Source organism: Postia placenta, assembly GCF_002117355.1.
Source record: "Postia placenta MAD-698-R-SB12 unplaced genomic scaffold POSPLAscaffold_17, whole genome shotgun sequence".
Lineage (NCBI taxonomy): Eukaryota > Fungi > Basidiomycota > Agaricomycetes > Polyporales > Adustoporiaceae > Rhodonia > Rhodonia placenta.
The window spans coordinates 488,387-501,947 of NW_020169848.1; the positions used below are offsets into that span (position 1 = coordinate 488,387).

A 13,561-nucleotide genomic window follows, 5' to 3' on the forward strand; every position below is an offset into this window, starting at 1 on the left:
AGCAAGTACACGCATAGCGAGATCCCGGGCCGAGAGCCGGAGGAGCTGCCTGCCATTGAGGTTGAGGGCAACAAGGAGTACGAGGTTGAGCAGATCAAGGATTCGAGGATCTTCCGGCGTCAACTGCAGTACCTCGTCAAGTGGAAGGGTTATGATGACTCGCATACGTCATGGGAACCGGCACGCAACGTTGCCAATGCGCCGGCCCTCATAGCCGACTTCCACCAGAAGAACCTGAACACCCCTCGTCGCCTCAATGCTGCTACCTTTGAGGGTCTCAACTTACAGCCGATGCCATCGCCGCTGACTGAAGCACACTGCCGCTCCGGGTGGGAGATGGGCAAGGGCGCCTCGCATGAGGTCATGCGCCGTTGAGGGGGGGTAATGTCACGAGTTGGTACGGTGTCTAGCCGTTTTTTAATTTTTCCTTTTCGCGGGCTCAAACCCGCGACCTCTGTACTACATGCCTGATATGGATGCGTTGTTATCTACTGTACGATTAGATTAGATGGGGCGGCAGTGCGCGGCACAGCTCGGGCTCCGCTGACACAGCCGCTCTGACTCACCGGCCCCCGGGGCCGCGTCAGCATGCTGTGCACGGACCAGCTGCGCACGGACCAGTGCGCACAGCCTGCCCTTATCTCCCCATGTATATAAGCCGGCCTCTGCTGCCCTAGGGACCTCAGTTTCGACCTCTTGTCCCTAGGTCAGTAAGCCCTTATTTGTATTTCTTTCTTACTTAACTAACTAATATATTACTTGTCCCTAGCCTTAGGTTTGAGCGTTGCTCACCATCGCTTCGGTAAGATAAGTCGAACACCCCCAGCTTTAGGTTTTCCCCTGTCACTTGACCCTAAGTCGCGACAAATTGGTTCCTTCAATTTCTGCGTTCGTACTCGATTCTCCGTGATGAAACGCTTGTTGATGAACTTCGTGGTGGCTCCGCTGTCCACCATTGCAACTATGTCCTTGTGCCGTCTTTCTCCTTTGAGGCGCACCGGGATGTGGAAGTGCTGGGACCCATGGTCCAACTCGTAAACATTTGTGGTCGCCAATACATTGTACAAATTGTTATTACGAGGTCCGACGCGTGCGGCACGAAGCGTGGACCAGATCAAAAACCCTCCTCCTTCATCGCCCGATAGTGCTCGAGCTCTTCGCACATCGACTTCACTTGTGCCATTAAGTCCACCAGCTCCGATTGCTCGGATTTCGCTGAAGTGGCACTTATACTTGCCGAGGGTGATGTCGTGGTGGGGGCGCTTGTCACCGCCTGGGTGGAACCCGAGGCAACCGTAGCCCGCGCGTCAGCGCGTTTTGTGTAAGGCTTGTCCTTACAGTTGGGGCACTCGAAGTGTCGGTACCCCTGCTTCCCACAGCCGAAGCAGCTGCCCGCGAAGTTTCCTTTTCCGACGGCCGCATTGATGCTGGCTGAAGCTAGGTGTGTGGGGGGCACCACCACGTGCCCCACCGCATCCTCGTCCTTGAGCCGAGAAGAAGTTGTTTAGCTCAGGCCGGCGGGCCCGGCTGATGTCGAGGATCTGTTCGACCTCAGTGGCGCGTTTCTCAGCTTCTTGCCACGTGGTGAATGTCTCTAGCTCGATCTTTCGGTAGACACGGGAGGGGATGCCACTCAGGTACTTGTCGCGTAGCTCCAGGTCCCCATACCCAGAGCGATCCGCCGGACCCTTGAACAGCGCGGAGAATTCCGCAGCGGTGCATTTTTCGCGGACCGACTTGTTCGCGCAGAGCTTCGCCAACTCTACTTGTGCCGCTGCCTCATCGTCGAGATTGCCAAAGCAAGCCTTGAAGGCAGCGGTGAAGGCTGCTTCATTCCTGAAAGGGGTCATGACCCCTTGTACACCCATCTGCACTGATGCGAGCTGGGAGAAGTAGGGAGTGGCCCAGGCGTGGGCATCTCTGTCTAGCAGGCTTAGCGCAACCTGCACCTTGAGCTCAATGGTGGTCAACGACGTGTTGACCAGCCAGTAGATGCGAAGTTGCGACAAGAACCTGTCGCACTCGATGACGGTTTTGCCGTCATAGCGGAGGGGGAGGAGCTTCAGGGTCTCCTTATCGGGGGCGGTCGACGGAGAAGACATTATCGGTGTCGGGGGGACGGAGGATGCTGTGGGGGCGGAGGCGGCTGTTGTGTCCCTCCGCTGGTTGGACTACGAGGGGAGTGAGTGCGCAAGTGGCCTCGCGGCGGAGACAGCAGTGAAGGCGCCGGAGGAAGTTTGGAGGTGGGGTTACGTACGTCAGGGACTGCTGACATGGAGGCGAGCACTGTCGGCGAGGTGGGCCGATCAGAACCCTCGGACTCGGACTCCAAGACTCCTTCTTCACTCGCACTCTCCTCAGACTCAGGCTCTGGCAAAGGGTCTGGAGGGAGATCTCCTCGTGTTTGACTTGGACCGGCAACTGGTTGGGGGAGGTGGGAGCTTGGGGAGACAGGGCGAGAATGCTGCGAGGCGGATCGAGATGCGAGGGTGCTGCGGGGACCGAGCAGATGTTGCACTCTTTGGATTGCTTTGTAACATGGGAAATCCTGCTCGATCGATCAGGGTCTCCGATTTGGGCATGGCTGCTGCTCGCAGGTGAGGATAATAGTCTCAGGGCCGTCTGGGAGGTAGACATTGACGAGGTCCTGAGAGTTGAAGGCGTGAACTTGGCCTTGATAGGCAGCCACGTTGGATGGGGGGAGGAAGGGGAGGTGCGCGTACTATGAAAGGCCGTGCTAATCTAGCTTACACCTACGGCGCCCGAGAAGACCCTGAGGTTCGCAGTTCACGTGGGGCCCAGTACTGCTTTTGGCTAGTATGCAGCAGGAACCTAGACCACGCGTCCGTGAGGACAAACACCGCCCACTGAAGTGCAGGTGCTGAAGAGTTTGTTCCTCTAGGGGTGGTGATATATGGTAAGGCTATCTATGTATCGTATGTACCGTAGAGTATAGTAGGGGTGCGCACCACCCAACCTATAGAAAAGGAATGTAAGTTTTTGTGGAGTCCCGAGGAATGCCGGCAGCTGTGGGAGTTTCGACCTAATGTCGCGACTTGGGGTCAAGCGACTGAGGAAACCTAAAAGCTGGGGGTGTCCGACTTATTCTCACTGAAGCAATGGTGAGTGATGCTCAAACCTAAGGCTAGGGACAAGAATATATTAGTTAGTAAAGAAAAGGAAGTAAGTACATGGGAGCTTACTGACCTAGGGACAAGAGGTCGAAACTGAGGTCCCTAGGGCAGCAGAGGCAGGCTTATATACAGGGGAAGATGAGGGCAGGCTGTGCGCACTGGTCCGTGCGCAGCTGGTCCGTGCACAGCATGCTGACGCGGCCCCGGGGGCTGGTGAGTCAGAGTGGCTGTGTCAGCGGAGCCCGAGCTGTGCCGTGCACTGCCGCCCCATCTAATCTAATCGTACAGTAGATAATGACGCGTCCATATCAGGCATGTAGTACAGAGGTTGCGGGTTCAAGCCTGCGAAAAGGAAAAATTAAAAAACGGCTAGATGCCGTACCAACTCATGACAAAGGCCCTGTCAGATCACTAGACAAATCACCAGTGAGGCCCACAGTGGTACCACCAGTAACCACATCTGTCATGTTGCCAGTATGTTCGCCCCATGGGTGCGTCAGAACGCCAATGTTATCTGAGGTTGAAACCATGCCAGTCCATTGTAATCCACCCTTAGAAGGTTGGTTTGTTGTCAGCACAGAGTCTATTGTGTTTGGGCCAGACAAGTAATCGAGAAAAAAGCGAGTTCATTGTCAGAAACATGATCGGTCTGCATATAGCCAGTTGATATAACATCTGTCGTATTATTTGTTGCGCCCAATAGTTCATTCCGCTGGTCTACAAGTCCAATTAGTCAATGCCCAAAAAAATGACCTATACCGCACCGGCTATTCCTGAATGCATTTGCGGGCTGTTGGTGCCCAATTCATTACTAGAAGAACTTTCTACTGTATTTCCCTATACTTGAGCTGCATATACTTGCTAATAGTCAGAGTTGAGTACCAGTTGCAGTCACCTCCAATGATGAGATCTGGTCAGGATCGACCTGCTGCATCATGCGTAGCAGGTGCTCAATAAATGTGTATGCTACTTCTGGTTGCAAACAGGAGCTGATTATTGCAATAAGCCCCAATCACATTACAAACCAACAGCTCACACTTACGCAAACTGAGCTGCTTCCTCATTGCTCTGAAAGTCCGGCAATGCCTGCATATGTGCTATAGGGTGTCCTTGAGGGCGCTTGCTTCCTTTCTCCTGATCACCAGGTGCATCTTTGTGACTCCTCTTCTTGTTCTTCTGGTTTTGAGAGGTTGACGACATATCAGCATGAGACATTAGTGAGAAGAGATGCGCAGAAATGCCACACCAGGTGAAGGACAAGAATGGAATTTGTCAGAAATGTGGTCACGTTATCGTCACCCAGATGCAAACATGCAGTTACCTCAAGCAGGTCATTCATACAAGTTCCTGTACTAGCTTAATAGTGTTGTATAATTAGATAACTTATGAGATACGACATGGTGATCAAGGCATTCACGTTCACGTGTGCGAATAGGGCGGTTGCGCCAACACACCCCATTGAGTGCGCCAGGATGGTCAGTGCGCGTGCATAGCTGGTCTCGGCATCGAGCATGGGGCCGTGAAAGTCAGATAGGTCCTCATTGAACTCGACTTCACACACACATAAGCGTAAGATTCAATGTGAGGACGAGTCGACAGGGATATGACTTACGCGCAAAGAGATCGAGAGCCAAAGAAATCAAGAGCACTGTGGTGTCCCTGCGCGAATTCCTCTGCTACATGGTACGGAGAGGAGAAGTACTGGCAGGTGACGGAGGAGGCCATCGAGCAGACCTGGTGTGAGGACCCAGGTCGTGAGTTCGAGCCTCACTGGGGCAGTGTCCCTTTTTATGCCCTCCATCCACCAGATCATAAACAGGATCAAACAACTTCGCGGACTCGCGGTGGCTGAACAACTCCTCGATCACCGCATTCCACCACTCGTCTCTCTCACTTGCGGTCACTGCAACACAGCTGATCATGTCTTCCGATGCTGATGCTCTGGAAACGCCGGTTGACATCCCGAAAAAACAGAAAAAGTTAAGGCCTGCTCGCAAACAAGTCAAGCCAGGCGACGTGGAGAAGAAGGAAGCCCCCCAAACTGGCAAAGAATACAGTACGCCTCAGCGCTGAGACCTGACTCCCAATCGCTAACACTGGGTTCTTGTGTCTGTTAGATATCTGGTACAACAAATGGGCAGGAGGTGATCGTGAGGACAGCTACTCCAAGTGAGTTTGCTAGTTTCCGCCACTTCCACCCGGCTAACGAAGTCATACAGCAAGGTCAAGTCTCAGACCCGCTGCCACATCAAGAAAGATGCCGGTATGACACGCGCGAACATGACCGGCGTAAAGTACTGCTGTCTCTTCTTCGCGCGCGGGTGCTGCCCATACGGCTGGGAATGCGAGTACCTGCACCAGCTGCCAGATGCGTCGATCGCGTTGCCGGACACTTCAAAAGATTGCTTTGCGCGCGACAAGTTCGCAGACTACCGAGACGACATGGGTGGTGTGGGTAGCTTCCAGCGGCAGAACCGCACGCTGTACATTGGGCGGATCAAGGAGACAGGAACGGGTACGGAGACGGAGGAGGTTGTGCGGCGACATTTCAAGGAATGGGGCGAGGTCGAGAAAAGTGTGTCCCCTTCATACTCGTCCCCGCTTGCCCGGAGTGCTGAATGGTGACCATATATGTAGTCCGTGTGCTGCAGTACCGGAGCGTCGCGTTTGTGACGTACGTCTCTGAGTTCAACGCGCAATTCGCCAAAGAGGCGATGGCGTGCCAGTCCCTCGATAATGACGAAATCCTCAATGTCCGCTGGGCAACCGAAGACCCGAATCCCGTGTCAAAAGTGCAAGAGAAGCGACGCCTGGAGGACATGGGCCGCGAGGCAATCCAAGCACGCATGGACCCCCGCATCATCGATGCCGTTCGGGCCGTTCAGGCGCTGGAAGACGGCGCGATCGACGAAGACGAGCAAGGGCAAGAGGAGGAGGACGGTGCACCAGAGGCGAAGAGGCGACGGTTGGAGATTGAGGATACTCAGCAAGAGCTCTCCCCAGAAGAACTGGAGCAGGTACAGGAGGCCGAACAGGAGCTTCAGCAACAAGAGCAGTTTGGACAATCCAACGGCCTGCTTAGCGCAGACGCGTTGGAGGGTCTCAAATACTTCGCTGAAATACGAAGACGGAACGGCATTGCCATCGTGCGGAGTGCGCCATTGCAAAAGCCACCATCAGAGGGGCTGGGGCTCGCGGACTATGGAAGTGACGAGGATTGACAGCTTACATCGAACATCTGGTGTATTTATTGTACAGTGATGCTCACATAGGAGTGACATAGTGGCATAGATCTGTGTGAATGTTGCGGTAGAAGTCCAAGGCGACGACAATGGTATGTAGCAGGAGGAACCGTACATGCGTCTGCACTCATTCTTCGTCACCATTGCTCACCCCTGGTGAGCCATCCTGATCACCCAGGCTGAGGCTCTGTATTCTCTCCTCCTCCGCTAGAAGGTCCGCATCCTCCTGCTCCTTCCTGTACCTCGTCAGATCCCAGTCGTCTTCTTCGTCTTCGTCCTCTCCTTCGAACCATTCGGGGTTGAATGTGAACTGACGCACAAGAAGAGCGATCAGTAATATTCGCAGAGAAAGTCAAGACACTCACCAGATCTCTTCCGCTCATGCCATTACTCTTGCCCGCTGCGGCTTGCTGCTCCTTCGTCTTACGGAGTGCGTCGTCCTCAGCCTGCTTCTTGTTCATTCGAGTTTGCTTCCACTTCGCAAATGTCTCAGGCGTTACTGGCGTGAGGTTGGAGCCCAGTTTATGTCGCTATTTGTCGCCGATTATGAAATAGCCGACGGAGTATTGCAAGATGACGATACACACCTCTACTTCCAGGAACTCTTCCAGACTGATCGTGTTGGCCTTCTCAGCCTCCTCCGCAGCCTTCTTCTGAGATTTGAGCACGAAGCCTGGCGGGAGAGCATGTCTGTACTGACATGACTCGCCATTTGGACACTCCCAGAACCACCCGAACCTGTGACATGATTGTGAGACGACGCAAACTTGTCAGGTATGGGGGATATATACTTCTCGGATTCGATCGCTTGAATGAAGAACTTGCAGACGATCTGCCAAAAAGATACATAAGACGTTTGAGGTGTTGAGGAAGAGAAGACGAACATCGGTTGTCGTTCGTGGGTTGCCATGCTTGGACAGAACCACGCTCCGTAGCTTTTCCTCGTCCCACTGATCCATAGTATCTGCAAAGGTGTAAGACACCTTATGAACCACAAGTCTATTTCAGAGACGTACCTGCGAGCTTCTCTTCCCGGCTATCCTCATAGAGGTTCTTTTTCTCCACTTTCCGCCCGACATTGAGATCGTGACTGAATTTACATTTGTTGCCCTTGTCGCAATGGCCGGCCTTGTAGAACGCACACAGCACCGTCTTCGGGTCGACACCAAATGGCACCTTCTGCGTCTGCACAGGCTTGAAGAGTGCAGCCTCCTCCCTTTTCCGCTTCTCCTCGTCCAGTTTCTCCTTTTCTCGCATAGCCTTCTCCTTCTCCTTCTCGAGCGCCGCGCGCGACTTGCCCGCCTGCGCCTGCTGTTTCTCTATCGTAGCGATCTGCTTCTGGACTCTGGCAGATTTGTTTTTCTGTGAAAAAGGTCATTCTCGTCCATGGACTGGTGCATGATTATGGTACCGACATTCTTCATTCCGAAGGTCTACGAATTCCTCATCAATGTCTGCGTCAGCTCGGGGACAATGATGCACGGAGATAGAGCACACCTTATCCTCCTTCGGCTTCGAGGCGGAGCCTCCTGCTTGCTTCTTTGGCGGCATGATCGAGCGTAGGTTGATGGAAGAGGCTCGGTGAAGGGTGAGACGGTCGTCGAGAACGGAGTCCGTCTCTTGTCACGCCTGGCAGGCAGGCGGTGACATTTGCGTGACGCATCACGGATCGATCTAGGGCCGATCTCCCGCCACCGAGCGGAACGCCACAATAAGTAGTCCAGGTTCGGGTTGGAACTGTTCACACTGCCCGTCTGTGTTTCCTGTATCTCTGCTTCTCTAGATATTGACACACGACATCAGCTTCATCTCACTGTCATTTCAGATCATATCCTGCAACACATGCGGCGCCTGTGCGTTGGACAAAAAAGAAGCACTGCCAGTCCACGCAACCTTAGCATGTATGACTTGGCTTCCGAGTACACCCAGTTCACCATTAAAATCTTGCCGAAACAACTGAACTACACATAACCGCTCTGACGATAATGAGCACTCTGCGCTGCTTGACAATTGCAACCAAACCCCGTTGCCCTGCAGATTATGAAGATACTCGAAGTGGTCCTTCAACACATGGTCTTATTCGTCACTGCGTGTTCCTCCCTCTACCACTGTGCACAATAACGGTCCTAGGCTGCAATGCTCAACGACATTTTTCTCGATTGCATATCAAGTCACGCACCAATCCTGGCATGCCTAGCAGTCTGACCTTCGCGTCTCCGAGCATACCGCCTCCGCCAGGCAAAACGATGAAGACATTGTTCTCCTTGCGCTGGTCGTAAATCCACCGGACGATATAGCCTACGGTCTTGATCGCATAGAAGACCGACAACACGGTCATGAAGACCTTGAAGAACAGAATCGCGTCGTGGACATCCGTTGTCACGATGTTCAGGTTAGTCTCGACATTCATCGACATCTGAGCCACGTTGGCCGCCACCCCGTCCATAGTTGCTTCGTGCTTCGCCTGCATTTGCTCCAACCGGTCCTTGAGGTTCAGCTCGCCAATGAGGCGCTGGACCATGCTGTCGCCGTTCAGGTCGACATTCATGTGATGTTCATGCTGAATATTGGAGGTGAGGACCGCGGTGCCTACGATGGCTGCGGCGACGATGGGAAATAGGAAAAACACCATCTATCAAGCGTGCCGGACTATCAGGCCAACATGTACGAAGGCGGATCTGTTCTATGACAGGTCCACATACCTTGTCGAGTAGATGAAAGGTGGGGATACACTACCCCAGCACATCGGCAGGGGCCTTTATACACGGGGTATATGGATCTCTGCCTCATTGCGGGATGCCTGTTCAACCTGGCCCCTTATTAGGTTCCGCAGTTGGCCGCTCATGATTCTCGATGCTTCCCGTGACAGTTCATTTCAGTGAGTGCATAGCATCGCGTCCGAAGGCCAACATTCGGACTAGAAGTGTTCATTGATGGATACGATAGATGGACGGTTGTTTAACCACCGAAGCGAACTGCAATATGCCAATGCCACAGTGGATTGTGTGTAAACTGTGATCTGTCGGCATACAACGTCCGCAGAAGTGACAGAACCCGCCGGTGCGACTGTCAGGCGGTAAACACGAGGATCTGTCACCCTGCAGAAGGCCGCGGATATGAACTACCCTTGTGTCAGAGATCTGGACGTCCTCACCACGCATCTGACGTGGCAGAGCAACCCTGCTAGTACACAGCCACAGCTTGACTATGTTTACTGTTCAGGCTCGTACTCCTCTTATATTGTGTCGGGGTAAAACACGTGGTTGTTGCTGAGTCGTAAGTTGGCGAGTACGCTATAGTGAAGGCTGGTCCTAGGAGTATGAACTATGTTAGTGTTTGCCTTGTGGTATTATTCTTCAATCTTGTACTTGATCAACCGTTGACCTTCAAGATGGAGATTGGCAGTTTGGTCATTAAATTTATTCAATACTATCTCGACGCGATCACATGATCGCGGTGGAAGGGATATCGCGCCTTCATTGATCTTGTGGCAGCACGGCACCGATGGCTCATTATCTTTCACACATGCTGCCTTCTTTTTGGGCTGTATAACCTACTGTGTGCATCTTAGTATCCATCGGTCAATGATGCCGTCCTAGAACATTTGGCGAGGTGACCTGCCCAATGAAGGCAAGCTTGGGCCTTCTCTTCGGCGGTGAAATCGGCGCGATGGCATGTCGATATGGAATTCCTGGGTTCCATTTCCCAAAGTCGCGCCGGCGGCGATTGGTCGCACAAGCGCGTATCCGTCGCGCATGATTCGCGATTGCCAATAGTATCGCCACTATTGTTGTTATTTCGCATGCAGCGAAAATAGATGACAGGGCTCTCGAGAGCCAAAGCGCTCCTGTGTATCAGCATGTCAAGGGCAGCGCGTGGGTCCTGCGGGATGAGCAAACGCGCTGCTCGAATGTTCGAGCGCGGCGTGACCGCGGTGTGCGTCTGTATGACGAAGGCGATAGCGCCGCCTGGCCCGTGCGCATGTGATCGGTTCCTGGGCCCGCAAGGGTTTTGCTCCCGTGCGCTGCGTCAAAGGGGAAAAGTTCGCGGATGGCAGTGTGAACCATGATCCGGAAAACTATTCCGACCCGCGAGTCACGAATTGGAGTGGGGAAGACGGTACTTTGTCGAGCTGAGTGAGCATCGAGGCAAGTCGAAGCAAAGACCTTGTCTGGACGCGAGGATGAGCGCGCCGGCTGAGGACGGGAAGCGTGTCGCGGTGGTGGCATGGTATGCGCCGCGTCCGACGCGTCTCGGCATGCGCTCCGATCGCGTGGTGCGCGGGCTTACCTAACAGACGGCAGACGCCGGCACGGACGCGACGCGCTCACATCGGTGCACCCGCGTCTCCTCTCACACACGTCTGCGACGCCAAACGCGCTCGACTCCTCTCTCGTACGCCGTTCCCTTCGTTGTTCAAGAGCTCACCGCTAGCAGCGATAACACGCGTCGAAGAAGCCTATGGCGACGCCTTCGTCATCTGGGACGACCCCCTCTCCCCAGCTGAGGCACCTCCAGCCCCACACGCCCGCCGCAGCCGCCACGCCCGCGCCGTCCGCCCCCGCGCCCGATGATAAGGAAGAGAGAGACAAGGCGGTCCAGAAGTTTCTGGCAAGAGCCGAGCTGGGCAAGGTGTGTACATCTCTGCTCTGGATCAGCCACCGCATGGGGTCGCACCCCGAGTCATTTTCCGCGACCCCTGTCCCCATGAATGCCACCTAGGCAATGCGAGGTCAATGGCGAACCATTCTCCGCTTTGTTCCGTCTGTATGACCTGCATTGTCTCAATTTCGCGTGTTTTCCTGGTTATTTTAACTAAACCCCGATATCACGCATTATTTTGTTGAACCGCGTTCCAACGGTGCGTTTCGATTGAAATGCGAACTACAGTATTTTATACTTGTATCACACAGAGGGGTCATGTTATATGCTATTACACCCCTATATACACATACTTATTCTCGATGCACTGTTGTTGGGCCCGATCACTGATATCGCCAATTTCTAGTTAACTCGCGGCCTTCGGACGCGTCTCACTTATGCCACCTTCAAAGCAGTGCATAATCTGACTCACACCACGCTCCGCGAGCTCGAGAATGATCCCCAGACGCAGATCCGCGCAAAGCCGGGCAATTATTACAATAATCCTGCCACGCAAGGAAATAGCGCAATGACACCCGGTGGCGCAGCAAGGACGCCCTCACGCAAGGGACCGATGGCTCCGCCCCCGCCTGTGACTGCGTCCGCCGCGCAGAGTCTGTTCTCGTCCATTCTAGCTCCGCCACCCGCTAAGCGCGCCCGCACGATTCATAATCCGGAGGATCCGCCAGTGCCTGCACCTACAAAGCCTCGCGCGCCTTCTCCTCCCCCGCGGAAAGCTGCAAAATCATCCCGCGGAGGTGAGGGTACTTCGAAGTCGAAGAGCCGCCGGGGTAAGGACGGCGGTAAAGGCAAGAGCCGCCAGCACGCTAACCGCCAGACGGCGGACGTGGATATTGATATGAAGGCTGCCGCTACGCTGACCTCCTTCCTGATGTCATCGCGACCATCGGTCAGCGCTTCGTCGCCGCGGTCCAGCATATCGGCCGGGTCAGACGCAGGATCGGCGCATTCATACGCCCAGTACGCGCAAAGCTCAGCAAGGACGATAACGGCAGAGACGTCTGCGCTCCCTGAAACCTCGTATGGTATGCGCGAGGCGACACCCCCGCCGATGTCTCCCGTTGAGTCGGATCTCCGTCAGAGCTATCCTCAACCCAGTAGCGTGCGCGAAGAAGACAAGTTGACGCCACCAAAGTCGCGCAAGCGCCCTTTTCCCACCACGGGAGATTCGGGGACCCCGCATGTGCCGAGCGATACTGAAGCCGCGGATTCACTCCTGTTCCTGGCAACGTCACCGTCGCCCGTACGTGCTGCTGCCGCTGCAAGGGACGGATCCTCAAAGGACCTATCATCGTTCCGCACTCTCAGCGGCAGCTCGACGCTCAAGGGCCGCGTACTCTTCCCCACGCAAGGAGGAGGCGACGATGCGTCCAGTGCGGGTAGCAGTCGTGCCTTGCGTAGAGACGACATGGGTAGCTTCACGTCGACTGCTTCTGCCGGTTCGAGCGACTTCGCGCCCGAGGGGAGTTTCCCCAACGTGTACAATAGACACATAGGGACTCGCCCTCAGCATACATCGCTCGACGCTGGGCTGGCTGCTGCTGCTGCTCAGCTTCAGCGTCCACGGGAGCCAACAATTACACCGCCGACGCCGATAGAATCTATGCCTACGCAACTACTTCCTGCTCCTCCTTTAGCATCGGCTACGCATGTTCCTATACATGCCCCTGCATCCGCACCTGCGCCTACACCTGCACCTGTGTCAGTATCCATACCTGCATCGGAGATCCTGCCTGCGGCTCCCGCTCGTTCAGATCTAGCGCAACTGGCAGATGCACGCGCATCTAGCCCACCACATACGGACTCGAAGAGGTTGGCTGACGCTCCACCTACGCCTGGCAATACGTTCGATTTCAGTGACTTTCTCAATGTGTCGCCGTCACCCGCTACTGCCATACAGCAGCCTTCGAGGCTCATCCCCCTAGATTTGGGACGAAGGCTCTTTGAGGAACTTCAAGGCGGGCAGGGTTCAGATGCAGATGTTGCGGCAGCCGTGCAGAATGGGCTCGGAGCCGGAATTGATTTGCAACGGCATTGATACGACCTGGCGGGTAACCCAAAGCCAACGCCGTAGGGCCACTGCCTCCAGTGTACACACAAATGCCGCCATTTCCCCTCTAGCATCCTCATTGACTGCCCAATAATTAACACAATTGCCGGTGCCACGCCATTTCATGACTCACGAACCCGCCGGATTCCACCGGGCATATTTATCCTGCCATTGTACAGGCCCGTGGAGTCTGGACGGTCACTTTGTAGCCTGATGTATTGTCTTGTCGTTCGCCGTTTCGTTTCTCTTCCTGGTGCTTCTCATCTCTGACTTGATATCGCTGCGACTAGTCATTCCGTTCCTTCGGTCATGCTCCTACTTTAATCCTTTACTGGTGACATGACGGCTGCCGGTTACACAGTCTCTTTCTGGATTTCTTGTCCCATCCGCTCATTTCTATTCGAGTCTCGTTCGTGTTTATGTTCGCGCGTTGCGCGCTTACCCTCCTTCGGTTTCCGTATTTCGCCTTCCAC

At 54.5% G+C, this 13,561-nt stretch overlaps 5 protein-coding genes across 5 annotated transcripts; 2 read left to right on the top strand and 3 right to left on the bottom strand.

The window, feature by feature from the left end:
* Window positions 1-1,334: 1,334 nt before the first annotated feature.
* POSPLADRAFT_1155717 (hypothetical protein) lies at window positions 1,335-4,334 on the bottom strand (the record flags this gene model as incomplete). The annotated part of the gene is made up of 4 exons (XM_024486976.1): window positions 1,335-2,171; window positions 2,258-2,464; window positions 4,030-4,123; window positions 4,177-4,334. 4 exons carry the CDS (start codon window positions 4,332-4,334, stop codon window positions 1,335-1,337), a joined length of 1,296 nt encoding a protein of 431 aa, XP_024334477.1.
* Window positions 4,335-5,054: 720 nt separating this feature from the next.
* POSPLADRAFT_1155643 (hypothetical protein) lies at window positions 5,055-6,355 on the top strand (the record flags this gene model as incomplete). The annotated part of the gene is made up of 5 exons (XM_024486961.1): window positions 5,055-5,190; window positions 5,252-5,303; window positions 5,354-5,709; window positions 5,772-6,099; window positions 6,217-6,355. The coding sequence occupies 5 exons, from the start codon at window positions 5,055-5,057 to the stop codon at window positions 6,353-6,355; spliced, it is 1,011 nt and encodes a 336-aa protein (XP_024334478.1).
* Window positions 6,356-6,503: 148 nt separating this feature from the next.
* Window positions 6,504-7,927, bottom strand: POSPLADRAFT_1156156 (hypothetical protein; the record flags this gene model as incomplete). Its single annotated transcript, XM_024487037.1, has 8 exons — window positions 6,504-6,686; window positions 6,742-6,906; window positions 6,964-7,114; window positions 7,168-7,208; window positions 7,261-7,340; window positions 7,393-7,738; window positions 7,792-7,809; window positions 7,874-7,927. The coding sequence occupies 8 exons, from the start codon at window positions 7,925-7,927 to the stop codon at window positions 6,504-6,506; spliced, it is 1,038 nt and encodes a 345-aa protein (XP_024334479.1).
* Window positions 7,928-8,176: 249 nt separating this feature from the next.
* On the bottom strand, window positions 8,177-9,008 carry POSPLADRAFT_1041593 (hypothetical protein; the record flags this gene model as incomplete). Its single annotated transcript, XM_024477938.1, has 2 exons — window positions 8,177-8,507; window positions 8,556-9,008. The coding sequence occupies 2 exons, from the start codon at window positions 9,006-9,008 to the stop codon at window positions 8,460-8,462; spliced, it is 501 nt and encodes a 166-aa protein (XP_024334480.1). The 3' UTR covers window positions 8,177-8,459.
* A 992-nt stretch (window positions 9,009-10,000) lies between these two features.
* On the top strand, window positions 10,001-13,076 carry POSPLADRAFT_1049903 (hypothetical protein; the record flags this gene model as incomplete). Its single annotated transcript, XM_024479866.1, has 5 exons — window positions 10,001-10,031; window positions 10,185-10,351; window positions 10,384-10,495; window positions 10,914-11,008; window positions 11,631-13,076. 5 exons carry the CDS (start codon window positions 10,001-10,003, stop codon window positions 13,074-13,076), a joined length of 1,851 nt encoding a protein of 616 aa, XP_024334481.1.
* Between the last annotated feature and the right edge of the window lie 485 nt (window positions 13,077-13,561).